The 15,840-nt window shown below is 41.8% G+C and overlaps 2 protein-coding genes across 2 annotated transcripts in view; one reads left to right on the top strand and one right to left on the bottom strand.

The window, feature by feature from the left end:
- The window catches only part of gbf1 (golgi brefeldin A resistant guanine nucleotide exchange factor 1), a 105,296-nt gene extending 102,289 nt beyond the window's left edge, over window positions 1-3,007 (top strand). Inside the window, 1 exon segment of the mRNA XM_064318117.1 lies at window positions 487-3,007. Coding sequence (XP_064174187.1) covers window positions 487-746 — 260 coding nt within the window. The 3' untranslated portion in view covers window positions 747-3,007.
- A 745-nt stretch (window positions 3,008-3,752) lies between these two features.
- On the bottom strand, window positions 3,753-14,239 carry LOC135245065 (core histone macro-H2A.2). Its single transcript, XM_064317839.1, has 9 exons — window positions 14,080-14,239; window positions 11,050-11,232; window positions 10,448-10,554; window positions 7,425-7,619; window positions 7,014-7,139; window positions 6,290-6,389; window positions 5,511-5,600; window positions 4,862-5,036; window positions 3,753-4,321 (listed from the first exon to the last, which is right to left on the bottom strand). The coding sequence occupies exons 2-9, from the start codon at window positions 11,219-11,221 to the stop codon at window positions 4,156-4,158; spliced, it is 1,131 nt and encodes a 376-aa protein (XP_064173909.1). The 5' UTR covers window positions 11,222-11,232; window positions 14,080-14,239; the 3' UTR covers window positions 3,753-4,155.
- Between the last annotated feature and the right edge of the window lie 1,601 nt (window positions 14,240-15,840).

The raw sequence follows: 15,840 nt of genomic DNA, 5'->3' as shown, positions 1-15,840 counted from the left end.
ACTTCTAAAATTCTAAATATGTAATATTTGCATTCAGAATGAAGGGAAATCATGTTTATTCAACACCCCTGGTGAAAGAAATGAGCAGAAAAATGTTTGGAGGCATTCATAGCAATTAATTGTTTTCAGTGGAAAATCAGCAAAACACATAAGTCTTATGTACAAAATGTGAAAAAATCTAAATACATCATTTCTTCATTCAGGATGAATGGAAATCATGTTTATTCAACACCCATAGTTAAATAAATCAACAGACAGGTTTTGGAGGCATTTATTGTAATTGTTTACAGAAAAAAAAGAAGCAAAATACATAAGACTATAGACTTACTACACTGCCATGCAGTGGTTCTTCCATGAGTAGAGTAAATCTTGGGTTGAGTACGTAGAACAACACACTGCTCCCATCACTGCTGGGTTCAGTGTTCTCCTCCGGCTCCGTCGTGCTCTCCAGTGCTGAGGTGTGCCGTCGTCTCCTCTCTTCCACAGGAACAGACAGGTCATCTCCAGTCCCGCCCTCCACGCCGCCCATCCCCAGGCCGGCCAAGATGAGCGGCGGCGACGCCCCTCCGCCCCTGAGCCAGTCTCCCCTCATCCTGCAGCCCCTGGCCTCCCCGCTGCAAGTGGGAGTCCCGCCCATGTCCCTGCCCATCATCCTAAACCCCGCCCTCATCGAGGCTACCTCCCCCGTGCCCCTCCTGCCTGCCCCCCGGCCCACCGACCCCACAGACGGTTCCGAAGTCAAATAGAGCGGGGGACGTGCGCCCACCAGCGTGCCGACTTAAAGAATTAATCATCCTCCGCCGAACAGGAAGTGACATCTCGGCACTTCCTGTCAGAGCAACTATAGACTACACTTGCATGGCCATTTTAGAATTTGTCGTCTCTCAGCCCCAAGCTTTGATGCTCACCCTACATTATGTTCCCTTGGGCTGTGGTGCTGCGATCTGTGCTGAGCTTTCTGTTTCCATTTAAATCATCCAACCTCCCCGCAGATACGACACTGCAACATGAAGCTGCCCTTGAATGTCTGCACATTTTGTCACATGCAAATAATGTATTAAATATCATGCCAGTTGGGGGGAAAAAAAAGGCCAGCCTCACACCAATTAAATCATGCCTGATTTACTCCTTACGATAGACGGAGGGGAAAATACTGTGTCAAAGATATAACCATCATATACCACTTTATTAGTATGCTTGAGCTTTGCATTTCTTCGGCGATTTCTTGAAGGGAGTTCCCATGGAATAATTTTTTGGTCACAGTACTGCATGTCGTTTAACATACACTTATGTACAGAATCCAGGCAGCAGGTGTACAGGGAGGAATCAGGGCACTGAGGCTGTGGAAGGAAGATGGCTCATCTACATATCAAAGTGTGTTACATCTCTTAAGAGGATTACAGATTTAATTGTATAGAAATACAATCCATACCTAGTTTATATATTTTGAAAAAAAAAATTTAATTGGGATTTTTTAAAGTTGCATGACTCGTGTAAGTCCCAAAGTTCAGCTTAGAAGCGACAGCTGAACAAATGTGTGTTGATTCAGGTTGCAATTGCAATTCAGTGTTGCTTACTCTTTAGGGGGGAAATCCTTTCGAAGTCGATTACGTCTGTGCTAGAAACAAAGCAGTTTATTGGGAATGAGAAATAAAATAACAAGCGGTGGAAGAACACTTAACCCCAAGAGTGGCAGAGATTAGCTCAGCTTGGAAGAGCAAAAACAAGATGCCATTATTATTATTACTAGCCTACATCTAGAACATTCCAAATATTTACGAGTCACGCCAGTCTGTCGTGGCTGATGAATGGCGGTTTTGTGTGTACAGATCTTGATGTTTCTGATTTTAGCGATCAGGCTAGATTTTATCCAGAGGTCTTAAGATTATTTAAAGAGTATAGTATCAGATATATTTTGTTATGTACCTGGGGTGTGTTTGTCCGGTAAGTGTAATTGAGTGCACAGGCGTGGCTGTTTGCATTGCTCCAAACAAGCTATACGTGAGTTCGGAGAAAGAAGTCCATAGCTGGTAACTGCAGACTTTTAACATTAGTTCTACATGTCTGCTCTCGCCAGTATCTATGTGGAATGAGTTTGCCCATTTGACTCACTCCTGTTGATTAACTGAATAATCTAGTGCTTTCAGTACACAAGGCCTAACTTTAGAGGCTGCTGTAGGGACACCTGGGAGTAGTACGAGTTGGAATTGGAATTGTTGGTGTGCAAATAAAGCAGTTTGACTTTAAATGATTATGTGAAAGGTGAAATGGGAATTTTGTTTGTTTTTGTTAAACGTACATGGTGAGCAAACAACCTTGACTGACTCGATCTGAAGTTTTTGGGGAGGTTTTTTTTCTTTTTTTAGGTCAGGCCATATTTGGCTTTAATCAGTTTATGCTAACAGTAGCACATTCCCCTCCCCTGAACGTGACTGTACAAGGTCTGCAGCTTGAGCCAGCCCGCTATGGATACTCCACAAATGAAGGTTTTATTCTGGCAGTAATTACAGAGAAAAAACAATGAATGGCTTTTTGTCTTTGTGTTCTTTTTTCAAACACTGGAAATGTCGTAATAGAAAGTCTTTTTACCGACGGCTTACTATCGCACCCTGACCTTTTTCATCGGAATTCGATTTGATCTGCATTTTGAATCATGCTGTTATCTTCCCCATTTACAACTAGGATCTCACTCACTTTTATTTATATGTGTATTTGCAAAACAGTTTTGTCAAAGCACAGGTTTGAACAGACATCCAGGACTGGAAACTGCCTTACATTACACAACACAAATTGGAAAGACGTTTGTGTGACGTCATGACGCTAAGAAGTGGCCCCCTTCAGTCCGTGGGAGGGATAATCATTTTGTAAAACCGTGTTCCTTTGTTGTACTGCATTGTTAGAAATGTCAGGAATTAATTCTGGAGTAACAGAAAATTACATGAAAATAATGTATATATAAATAAATGGCAATGTACTTTTTACAGTGTAATAAATATAACGTCAAGAACGTCTGCTTTCATGTGTCGGTCATTTCTGGTGCGCTATCATGGTGAATGTACTCCAGACACAAACGTGTTCACACAGGATTTCCCCAATTAATAAATTAATTTTTGAAACCCACCTGAAATGCCAATCAGTGCATTAAATGTGTGTAATTAAGTATTCTTTCCAGGTACTCTACATTCTGTATTTTCCCCCCTAAGGTTTCCTGTCACTGCAGCCTACATATAAATTGTAGGCTGAGCAGGGAGTTTTACTCAAGTTACAGTGCACAGGTTCAATGGACTGGGTTTGCTCAGGGACACTGAGGATCAAACGAATAACTGCGCAAACAGTAGAGGTCTAGGCTTGGCTTTGTGAACAGCTGAGCTGACCCTACCATCCCCAAAGTGGATTCCTGGCTGCATCACCGCCTCGTCCCATACAGAAATACCTCTGCACACTCCAGAATCTCCACTCAAGCACGAGAAGGAATGTCCAGTTCTCTTTCTCTCTTTTCCCCGGCTATGTTGCACCATTAACTAACAGATTGGAAGGGGAGGGCAAGCAGCCAGAAATCAGTTTCCTGGACATCGTCACTGAACTCACAAATGCACATTGTATTTAAGAATTTGCCTCATTTTTAACAGGGTCAATGCAAGACTAATGTCATTGCTCAATTAAAACCGTCCAAAGACAATGTGTATCATTCCGACCAATCAAAGTGGGAGGTGGGGGGAAGTCCAAACTACACTCGAACATATTACAACATGTGGTGTAAAACATCTGATTTATTTCAAAGCAGAATGAGAAACACTTTTTTCTTAGTAAACTAACATTATCAGAAACTACAGAGGAAATCTGGGGAAGAAATTGAGGGCCAATGCCTTTGTAAATGGAATGTAAAAACAAATGGGTAGAAGGGAAAAAATGACAAGCCCGAATGGATTAAATTAATCTATTCTATATGAAGCAATCTTTTAAGAAGAAAACAATGTTATGTAAATGCAAACAGTACATCACTCACATCCCCACCCCCCCTCCCCCCACACACAAAAACTACCTTTGTTGGATAAAAATCTACTTACATAATCCTTGGGACCGCACTATACCAGTTGCAAAAAATCCACCTGAAACATTATTACACTTGCTTTAAAAAAATAAAAACGAGAAGCTTTACTTTCCTTCCATCTTGGCCATTTCCTGAAGGTAAATGCCGATGCTCTCGCTGTCAAACAGTACAAAGTAGATGTTCTTAAGGGAAGAGGACGTTTCAGACACAAAATGATTGGAGATGGCCTTGAGGATCAGTTGGGCCGCTGTCTGTTTTGGAAAGCCGTTCCTAAAAACATAAATCGCACATTTCGTTGGTTACTGCTGCATTTCATTTACCTCCCTACTTCAGCGGACACAACCTCATGAATAATGGAGACCTTGTCACAACCTCATGAATAATGGAGACCTTGTCACATTTTTTATATTGTCTGGGGGACTGGTCTGAAACTATACCTTAACCTGAATAATTAAACCAACTGAACCACTGGAAATTGCTCAGCAGATAACCAGTGTTACGTCACAAGCTTATGGAACCAGGTTCGTTGAGCCGTTTTCCATTTTTAGTAAACCAAAGAGGAGATAGATGCTTGTGACACAGCACTCATTCTTACAAGAGGATCTTACAAGTTAGGTTTATCTTGGTATTAAAACCCAAAATTACTTTAAAATCGATCGAGTCATTCTGATTAATGAAAACGTCCTAGATCCCCCCAACAAAACTGTGAGTAGAATTAAAGCATGCAATTATAAACGATGGAGACTGAAACCGATGGGAGTTTAAACTGTGAAATGAAAGGGGTTCTGGGAAATGTAGGCGCGGACTCACCGGCCGGCGGGGAACGCGGGGAAGGCCAGCGACTTGAGCTTCTTCTCCTCGGCGGCCGACAGGCAGTTCTTGACGGTCTTCTCCAGCTGATCCTCGCACTTCTCCGAGCCCCACTGGGGGATGTTGCAGTGGATGATGAACTCCGCCGCCAGTCCGCTGGCCTGGCTGACCGCCACTGCAGAGGCAGAAAGGCGGGAGGTGTCGCTTTACCCCCCTGTCACTGACCCCCCCCCTCCCCCTCCGCCCCCCGGGGGAACACTGGGGCCTTTCTCAGGAACGGTACATCACACAGACAGCATTACAGCCAATCAGGGCTTATCGTCTGGGTTTACTAAACTCAAAGGAAAACAAAAAAAAAAAAAAAAAAAATTATAATACGTTATTTCTCAAAGTTTGCAACTGTTGTGTCTCGACTTATAACTCTTATTAGTGTTAGTCTCAAATATGCCACCAAAGCTACAGAAAAGCTACTGAAAATATGCAAAGTAGTTAAATCCTTGTTTAGCAATGATGTAGCTCAATTGTAGGAGGACCTCCCATATCGCCCCCCCTTCATCTGGTAGTGTCAACCTTTCTAGCTTGCTGTGAAATGCAGACGCCTCTTTTAATGAACTCTGAATGGGCCTCTGACAGCATAAACCCCTCTTACCTGCAGCAACGTCCAAAGGCGCCTGTGATTTCCGGACCTCTTTCACCGACTCCACAAACTCTTTTCCACCAGCTTTTTCCAGAGCATTGCCTTAAAATAACACCCACGAACAGGACCAATAAGAGTTTAAGAGCACACAGGGTAGACACTTCTGAAAAAAATCACTTCATCATCCTACATTTTCACTTTACACCGTCTTGGTCAAACACTGTTAATTCTTGAATTCCATAGAGATCAGAGATTTTTTGCAACCATAGTTCAGTTAAATGTTCAAAAACAATTATGTACAAAGTAGATGAACTTTTACCACCTAAGTTGTCATCTCAGTCCCATTTAAATTTGAGGCCAATTTCAATTCAATTCCTGTTAAATTCAGATTCAGTTTGGGTTTGATAAAGTTGCCAGTCTAGATTAGCATTACTCATATATTTGATATGTATACATTTATACTGGAAAACTTATTTTCAGATCAGAAATGGGTCTTTCTAGAACATGTGACTGTTCATTGCAAATTGCACTTTCAATTGCACTTTCAATTGCATTGCAATTGCATTTTCCAGAAGACTGGAAAAGAACAAGCTCTCTAGATGTGCACTACTACACAGTTGATGTATTGCCCTTATAAGGATGGAAATTAAATTGAAGAGACATAGACTTTGCAAGTGGAGCCATGGAGTTCTAGAAACTCCTGTGTAAAACTCATTGACTTACTGTAGACTTTGAGTGATAATGCACCCCAAGATTTATTAGCATATTATTTAGGGTGTGGCAACACTCACCTACACCATCTTTCAGGTCAATATCTGCATTTGTGGGGTTGATGATCCCCTCTACTTGGATGGATCCGATTTTGCTGATTTCACTCTCTGTTAAAGAAAGCTGGGAAAAAAAATACAAGAAGTGCTCAGCTCAGATGCCTGTGTAGACATGGGTGAGATTAACACTCAAGATTATAACCAGGGTTGCCAAAGCTCATTCCAAAATTCCAAACCACAGAAGACCAAAACAAATGCTTCACAGAGAAGATGATGACCAGCCAATGCGCTCAACATTTGTTTTAGGAAAACCATGAAGACCAAATTGCTCAAGTTGCCTTTTAGAATGATCCAGTCAGACAGGAAGCAATGACATGGCTGCTTCTCAGAAATCTGTTCATCATCCTGCCCTGAGAACAACCGTTTTATCTTGAAATGCCACACCCCCCCACCACCTCCCTTATTTTTTCTGAAATACTATTTGCCAACATTAACTCACATACATGTGTATTTCTGAAATGTAGCCATCGATCTGCATAAATTGTTGAACACTATATTATTATGGAACGTTTTACAGGCCCTTGTATTGGACCAGTTGGCGAGTTCCCATTGCACAATGTTGCAAATGAACATTTTGCAGGTAAGAAAAGGGACACTTTAACACGCCTTACCACACTAGCATGAAAGGCAAAAGGTTCCTTATCATGGATATGCCACTACCATTTACACAAAACGCTCATCGCCAAACCTTCTGTCCCAGGAACAGGTTCTTTGCCGAGAGGATCGTGAAACCGTCTCCGGGCTCCACTTCCGACCCCGCGGGCTCATCTTCCGAATGGTTGGCCGCCGTTTCTTTGTCATTTTCCACATTTTTCTGCACACCAAGTTAAAAACACGCCGATTAAAATAAAATACAGAGTTGACGCGAAACATCTTAACGACAGTAAGCAAAACGAGGTGAGGAATGGAGACAGGCAGTGCGGACGTGCTTGTGGAGTAAAAATGAAGGGGCTGCTATAAAGTGGAGTAAATGAAAGGGTTAGGTCGTGGGGGTAGACGAGGGGGTTACCGTTGTGTAAAGTAAATGAAAGAGTCGTTGTGTTACGGGGTAAATAAAAGAGTTTGCATGCGGAGGGAAGGGTTATCGTTTCAAGGTGACCTTTGACTTTCGGCCAGGCTTCCCTTTGGTCTTTTTGGGGGTGGGCTTCTTGCTGCTCTTGGGACGGCCCGGCTTCTTCTCCGGCACGGTCACCTGGGTCTCCACCCTCAGTCGCCCGCCCCTCTTCTTGGACAGGAGCTCAGGGTGAATTCGGGGCAAGACCCCGCCATTGGCTATGGTCACCCCCCGCAACAGCTACGAGGAGAACGAAAAATGCAACACGCAATGTTCACAGGTCCTGTGTGCTCTGGGGCACTCAAAAAGACCAGCCAAACCGAAGGAGGCTCCTACTCGTACACGTGTATTTGGGAAATGACACTGGGAAATAAGAGATTGGCAAAGACACTGCAGACAGATGAACTAAAGAAAACTATCAGTTCTATTCTCACGAGAGCTGCCATGAGTCCATCCCTCGATGCCTGAGCAAACAGTAACTTCACAAATTAAGTCACGGCAATGCTGTGACAATTTAGACAGCTTTAGTTTAATCAAGCTTTTCATTTCTTAAACTGCAAGGGAAAGAAGAAACGTTCCTTTTCCCGTTCCTGTTATTTGTTTAGAAATTGGGGATATACAGATCAACATGATATCAACATCTATTTTCCAAGAACAGGATCTCATCGGTTGAAAATGTTTCATGACCGCAGCCAGGCAAACACAGACAGACAGACCCATGGTGTAAGAGTTGAATGCAATATTAACGGCAGTTACACATCCACGGTGAATATGCAATCTGATGTCCTTAACCGTTCGCCACTTGGGGTTAACCACAGGGTGTCAGTTTTCCCCTTGTGGGGAAACCCGCCGGGTAAGCACACCATATGGCATCAACTGACAGCTCAGTCTACAGAAACAAAGGGCCTTCAGCCTACACCTCATTACAGCAGATCTGTGCGGCCCCATGCAGGGAAATTACCCAAATCCAGACAACCATCTGAATAACATCATCACAGTACAGCTGGAGCACTAAAGGGACCTACTACCAATAAGTATTCAAGTATAGGCTGGTCCAAGGTTTTGCACCAACATCATGTGCAATGAAAATTTTTAAAAATTTTATACTTAAAAACGGAACAAAAAAACCAAAAGAGAACAAAATGCTATCATATTTAAGCCAATTTATTCCATTGAGATTTTTTTAAAACTTGCACTATAACGTGGCAATTTGCATGTCGACTGATCTGCAGTGTGTCCATTTAGTGGGCTGCCAAGTGACTCTGAAGAGAATTTCCAATACAGAAAGGACATGCCTCTCAGAGCTCCAGCTCTCCTGTTCAGAAATGACATACTGGACATCAAAAGCTATTTTTCCCCCATTCATACCTTCTGAAAGATACTGGAACATATTTATCTTTAGCTTAATGAACACATTGAATATAAGAAGACTGTGATCGTGTTTATGAATTTAAACATTTCACATGTTTAAAAATGAAAACACAATATTTAAATTCTTGATTATATTTTCATATTTTTGTTCTCGTCCATTTAAAAGCATGAATGAAGGTCTGTTCATCAAAAAGATGTAAATTTTTGTTTTTTTCTTTTTGAGATTTTTCTGTTTCTGACCCTAAAGAGTTAAAGGCATACTATGCACGTTCTTATTTTTGCCTTGCTGTGGTCCTGTGTTCACAATCACGCAAGTCCCCTCCTCCATCTTCAAACCCGCCCACTCACACAGAGTACTTCACCTAACAAGCAAGCTAACGTCAGTACCGTGAAGCAGACCTGGGTCAAATACATATTTGTTTTGGATTCAAATACTTGTCTACACTTTTTCTGATCTTGTCTGGTGTATTGGAACCAATGAAATACTCTTAAAGAGTAAGTGCAAACCCCGCCTTCTGGTCATATTGGCAGGCTCAATTACACCAGGCACCCTGTGATAAGATTGGCGGCCTGTCCAGGGTGTATTCCTGCCTCTTGCCCAATGCACGCTGGGGTAGGCTCCAGCACCCCCTGTGACCCAGCTCAGCATAAGCGGGTATAGATAATAGATGGATGGATGGATGGATGGAATTACACCAGGCAAGATCAACAGAGGGCAGAAAAGTATTTGAATCCAAAACAAATACGTATTTGACACAGGTCTGCCGTGAAGCAAGAGACAGTCAGACGTACCGAACACAATTTAGAATAACGAACACAGGGCAAGGCAAAGGTGCACAAATTCAGTGAAAGTGCGTAAAGACAGAGATTACCAGTGCGTCACAGATATGCCTTAGCACGTATAGTTATTTTGTACTATTTTCAAGGCAAAAAACCCTGCATAGTATGCCGTTAACATATAAGATAAGAAGATATGCAAATGCGTTTGCTGGGGAGGCTGAGTGGCACGTCCTGGTAAAGTACTGGTTCAGGTGCGGTGACGCCTACGGTCTAGTATTGAATCCTGGCCGTACCAGTGCCGACTGTGGCAGGCAGCCCCGCAGAGCCGTAACGATGCTGGGGGGGTGGGGGACGTTTCAGCCAGCACAACTGTCCCTTTCTCAAGGTGCAAGAGCGACTCCTCTGGCCAATCAGGGCACCAGCAGCTCAGCTGACGGGACAGCAAAGCGAAAAGACGCTGCAGCCGGCAGTTCGTGCTTCGTGGGATAACGTCTGCTTTTGGAGCTCTCTTGATTTGACGGAGGACCTTTAAATTTGTAAGACAGGCTCACAAATAAGACTGGACATTCCAAACTGGGGAAAAAATATAAAATGGGATAAAACTGGTTCCAAAATAAAAACTAACAAAAAAAAAAAAAACTAAAACTAAAAACGTTTTTTTTTGCTAAGACATTGAAAATGTTGACTTTGTTTGAAAGTCAACTCTTCATTCTTCACACAGTTAAGATCTCAACTTGCTTTAAATCCGCCACAATGGCAAACAGTGTATGCATCATCCTGTGGGAACCCTGGCCACAGTCGGTACTGAAAGGGTTCTGATTCAACTTCTTTTTTTCTTCTCTAAACCACATAAGGTCTTCATTCAAAGAGACAATCAGCTTTAACTGCACGGTTTCAAGACAGGATGCAGGCGATACCTGGTTGAGCTCCTCATCATTGGCTACCGCAAGCTTGATGTGACGTGGAGTTATTCTTCCCTTCTTGTTGTCTCTCGCTGCATTCCCCGCCAGCTCCAAAATCTCCGCTACGACAAAGACGGGAGAGGGCGATGAGCACCTTTTCAACATGAACAATGTTATTCAACCTGCTTCCTGTTCCTACTGTGCAAGGCACTGGCATTTTCTATTGCAAAGCAATGAGACAGTGTTAGGCTAGCCTCCCCTCACTTAAAATCAATGACCATATTTCTGTACAGTTTACACCACTTGATGGTGATATGTTAAACAATTTTCAGTATTTTGTTTGATCGTAGAATTTAACTTCCGAAAAATAAAAACATTATCTCCCACTGGGGTCACCCACTGTTGTTCTAGACATCTCACAAGCTCTTACTAGTTCAATAAAATTTTGATTCACCAGTCATTTAAAACACGAAGCCCTGTTCGAGGACAATAAAAAGTGCTTAAATTCCCAAACCTGCAGTCACGAGATTAGTGGTCCTCCACACTGCTACTTTATCCCTGGACATCATCATTATTATTAAGGGACCGTGTACAAACTCCCAACTCCAAGTACCAACCTGCCAGGTACTCTATGACTGCTGCCATGTAGACAGGGGCCCCCATGCTGATCCGGTACTTGTAAGTGCCCGTCCGGAGGTACCTCATCATTCTCCCCACAGGAAAGATGACCCCAGCCCGGGCCGAGCGAGACAGTTTGGTGGTCTTCTTCTTCCCCCCTCTGGCCGACATTCTTCTTTCTTCTACATTTTGGGGAGGGGGGGGGGGGGTAAAGTATATATTTTTTGTCAGGTACATTTTATTTTATTTTTATCTGAAGTTTACAGGCATTTAGTTAGGACGCTCTTATCCAGAGCGACATACACAACTTTTACATAGCATCTACAACGCATCCATTTATACAGACGGATATATACTGAAGCAATGCAGGTTAAGTACCTTGCTCAAGGGCACAACGGCAGTGTCCTACCCAGGAATCAAACCTGTGACCTTTAGGTTTCAAGACCAGTTCCTTACCCATTAGCCTACATTACATTGATTTAAAATGTTTCATTCATTTCTACAGAAGAGCGATAGTTTTTTTCCCCTCTCTCTCTCCAGCATATTAAAGTAAGCTTCAGTCAGCCTACTCTATTTTTATGCCTCTCTGAAGACACATGCCTACATCTCCAAATTCCTCATTAGTGCCTTACAGCCCACTCTAAAATCCCAACATCCCCTCTCACATTACCCCCAGGAACCTTAATAGACTTGTGTATGTGTGTTTGGGGAGGGAAGGGGACCTTTGGAACAAAATCAAAACTAATACACAGCTTTATGGTAACTTATTGTCATAATGCTAATACATTACTGCTTATCCTGCCATAGCTGGGGAATGTATTGACTTTGTAATCACCTTGTAATGCCCAGACTAGTGTAAATTTCCCAGTCAATAAATTAAATCCTAATTTCCTAACCCAACATCATATCACTTAAAAACAGTTTTTTCTTTTTTCCAGCACACCATGGATATCCCCCTTGTTATTTGTTTGGTGTCCTAAGACTTGTGAAAGTGGCATAAAACTTTGGCCATGATGTCCACTGCAACTCAACTATGCACAATTTATGACAACCACTACCACAGATCCCATCAACCTATCTAAAGTCTAAAATTAAATTCTGCCAAACGTTTTACTACAGGTCCAAAAAGTTGTGCAGGAGGCCTTGTGTTTAGGTCGCTTCACTATTTAAGTTCTAATTTGTAAATTAGTTGTTATACACTAACTGTGTAGACAGGTGAAATTCAAACAAAGATCAACGGACAAAATATCTGAGACAATAAAACGTTAGCCAAAATATCCTAAACTATGGCCCACTTTTTAAAGCTTGCAAACAATAGCCTATACTATAACAGTCACTGGCAGCTAACGCTAATTCGACCTGCAAGTTTTGTTATAATGAACGAATTTTCCTATACCGACACCGCTAGGCTGTATTCGGGTCAGAAACGTGCACAAAATAGAATTTTGTTTGCATTGGAGATCGAATCTGCCAAACCGATCGGCGAGGTGAGGTCACACTGTGGTCTGGACGTAATCTGACATTTCAAAACACATTCAGGTCCGCTATTTACGCCACCGTTCTACTCGAGTTCTCTCACTCCTAGGCTTATGTACACTTTGCGAATTGGGTAGAGGGCACCACGTGGACGATATGTCCCACTGATGCTTTGCCCACTCCAGACAAACGAGCAATGGCACGGGGACCCTGTGGCAAGACACTAGAGCGCAATAGTCACTCATTTGTGCACAGATACGGAGTCACTGACGGTAAAGACGAGGCAACAGCTTTTCACAAATGTGGTTGAACGTGTGCCTTCGCGTACGGAAACTGAGAACCGAAACTGAGAACCAAAACTGAGTTAGTGGAATTATACATAATATAATTAATTCAGGCTACCTACGTTCGCGAACCCATACCCTAATCTCACAGCCGACAGAGCTGATGCACCCAGAAGCGCAATAACGTTACTTGCATTAACAGCAAGCATCCGCTGCTGCCACCACATCAGTGCACGTCTTGATCGGGTCTTATCTCGACTACTGAATGTGAACATAATGAAAAGAAGCGCAACTTAACGAACACCGAACGCCATTTTCCAGGAATGTCGTTTCCCATTTTATTCAATACTGAAATATTGCGCGAGATAATGCGATCTGCAACTCTAATTTGATTCCAGAGCTCCCATGAAGTGTCTCGTTTAACCGAATCCTAACATTTTCCCACTTTATTCTCGTTCTTACTCTTCATTCGCTACGGTGTGCATATGAGTGCGGCGAGGGGGAGGAACCTCCACTATCCATAGGGATCAGAAAAGGTAAAGGTGTTCTTTGCAGTAGGAATGGGGCCTTATGCTTTCCTATCGGGCCTGCGAAATGTTTTCAAAGTGTGTATTAGGCCATTTCAGTAATAGCCATCAATTAGATGTTGTGCAGTTATCCGTGTGGGGGTTGTACTCGTAACAAAAAAGAAATGCGTCAAAAACAAGGAATTCTCTTGCACAGCATCTAGTCTAGCAAACAGCAAATGCTTTTAGCTACAACATTAAACACTTCAGATCTAGCTAGCCAATGTCACAAGTATCAGTAGTATATGTCAGTTCTAATACACAGCAAAAGACCAAACATGCAAAGGCAATGTTTTAAATGCCTTTACAAAAAAACATTTTCCTAAGTACGGTCGCCCTATCCAATCATTTCCGAGCTAGCCAGGTAGCAAGTTAGTGACTGCGACCTGATAATCCAAAATACCACGTGAATTATAGACAACAGAATTAAGTATAGACATAAAATTAACGTCTCTTTTCAACTGCGTTATTCAGAAACGTCCGTTTTGTCTTCAAAGCAAAAACACAGACCCAGGGCCATAACCGCTCTTTTTAACTCCGCTCCTCCCATAATAGCTCAACCTCCATTTTGTTTTCAATCCATTGAACGCGGTGCTAGCTAAATCGTATCCGACATGGAAAGTCGCTATATTTTGGAGACATCGTTTTCCACTGAAAATTGCAAACCACATAACAGAATATCAGTGTAATTTCTGATTTGTACCTGTTTTTCTCGGTTAAAGACCCAAACGTTGACTCGATTGTCCCTTTGTAAATCTCCAAGGAGTTTGGCGCGGACTATTTTCCTTATTGTCTGTCCTTCTGTGTATCCTGGGCGTGTTCGAATAGGCATCGGTCTGCAGTTGGCTTGCCTGACTTAGGCGGAAATGACAAAAGCCTGACGAGATTGAACTGGGGCAGTAGCGGTATACTGCATACTGTGTACTACGTACTATATCAGTATATACTGTGTACTACTTACTATTTTTCGCAGTAGTATACATTATGCAACCATTATTGATTACATGTGTAGTACGCTACATTATCACGTGACCTCACTGTGAGTTTATAAAGTTGCTATTTCTCTTGTTATTTTGGTCTAACATTAGCTATCATGTTATATATTTTATATTTTTAAACAGTGTGGACCAAACGTTTGAGTACACTACGAATAACTGAATGTTTTCATTGTTTATTAAAGAACAGACTTGGAGGTTAGCAATTAAATGTCCACCTTTTGCATTCAAATGCTTTTGATTGGTTTAATATGAATTTAATAAATAACCTTTATATTATTTGAAAAAATTGTGTATTCTCAAATAAGAAGTGTAAGTTAATTTGAATATCATAATTGTGCTATTCCTTGATGAAACAGGCTTCTACCCATAAAAATATTTTGGCGATATGTGAATATGAATCCAATGGAAGTACACTGCTAACTAGCAAGTTATCTTTTTAAGATGGTAACACCTGTTAAGCTAGCTTATATGTCATCAGATAAGTAATAAGGCTAAAATGTAAGGAAGGAAAATTCATGAATGAGATGTTCTGTGAGAAACAATTGATAGCTTAATTACAAATGTCAGCTATATTGAGGTGTCTGGCATTTACATGATACATGATAGATGATGTAGTCAGTCAAGTCAATAAATTATAACTGAATACATACATTGGAGACATACATACTATATTCTCTACCCTCTGAATAAATGCATAAATGCACATGGAATAAATATATAGCCTACGTATAAATGCGTAAATAATTTGATAAATGAAGAATTAAATGACATCTCGGTAGTGAACAACATTTTGCCTCTCTGCTCACAGGCTGAGGTTAAAGGGCAGCAGTTGGGGTTAAATCCCAACATCCCATATCCTTCACTTCTACATGGGAGACAGGAACCTGAAAAAAATGTCTGCCTGTCGGGCTTCGGTGGCAGCGCGCCAACAAATTAAAATTCTCAGAATCCTCTTCAGTCCCTAAAACAAATAATGTCAATTAGTGACAGCTCGCTACTAGCAGCCTACGGTGTGGATTCTGCAAGCCATTTCTTGAAGCCAAAAGACTCCAGTATTTAGTTAGTGTGGTATACCAAAAGTATCCAGCAGAGGGCAGTACATGAATTAGGATGGCTTTCACGAAACACTCAAAACAGAAACAGAAGGCGCACATAGATCAGAACAGACAAAGTCACAGACAGTATTTTATATAAGAAACAAGGTCTATTTTAGTAATATCAGACCCAGCACCTAATATTTTGTAATATACCAGCTTTTAGTGGAAACTGGATGCAGCAAGATAGAGCATATTGGGTAAATCCTTTTTACTCACAATGTCACTGTGTTGGAAACCTTGTTCTGATGTTTTTGCTAAAGTGGCAGTCTTACAATATTAGACAAGTTAGCTGTGTCATACACTCCAAAAGGTAAGTGTTTGCACTTGAATAAACTGTTGTTCTGTTGAGACAAATTGTTTAGGCGTTCC

Source organism: Anguilla rostrata, chromosome 18 (genome assembly GCF_018555375.3).
Source record: "Anguilla rostrata isolate EN2019 chromosome 18, ASM1855537v3, whole genome shotgun sequence".
NCBI lineage: Eukaryota > Metazoa > Chordata > Actinopteri > Anguilliformes > Anguillidae > Anguilla > Anguilla rostrata.
This window is presented reverse-complemented; position numbering and strand designations above follow the sequence as displayed.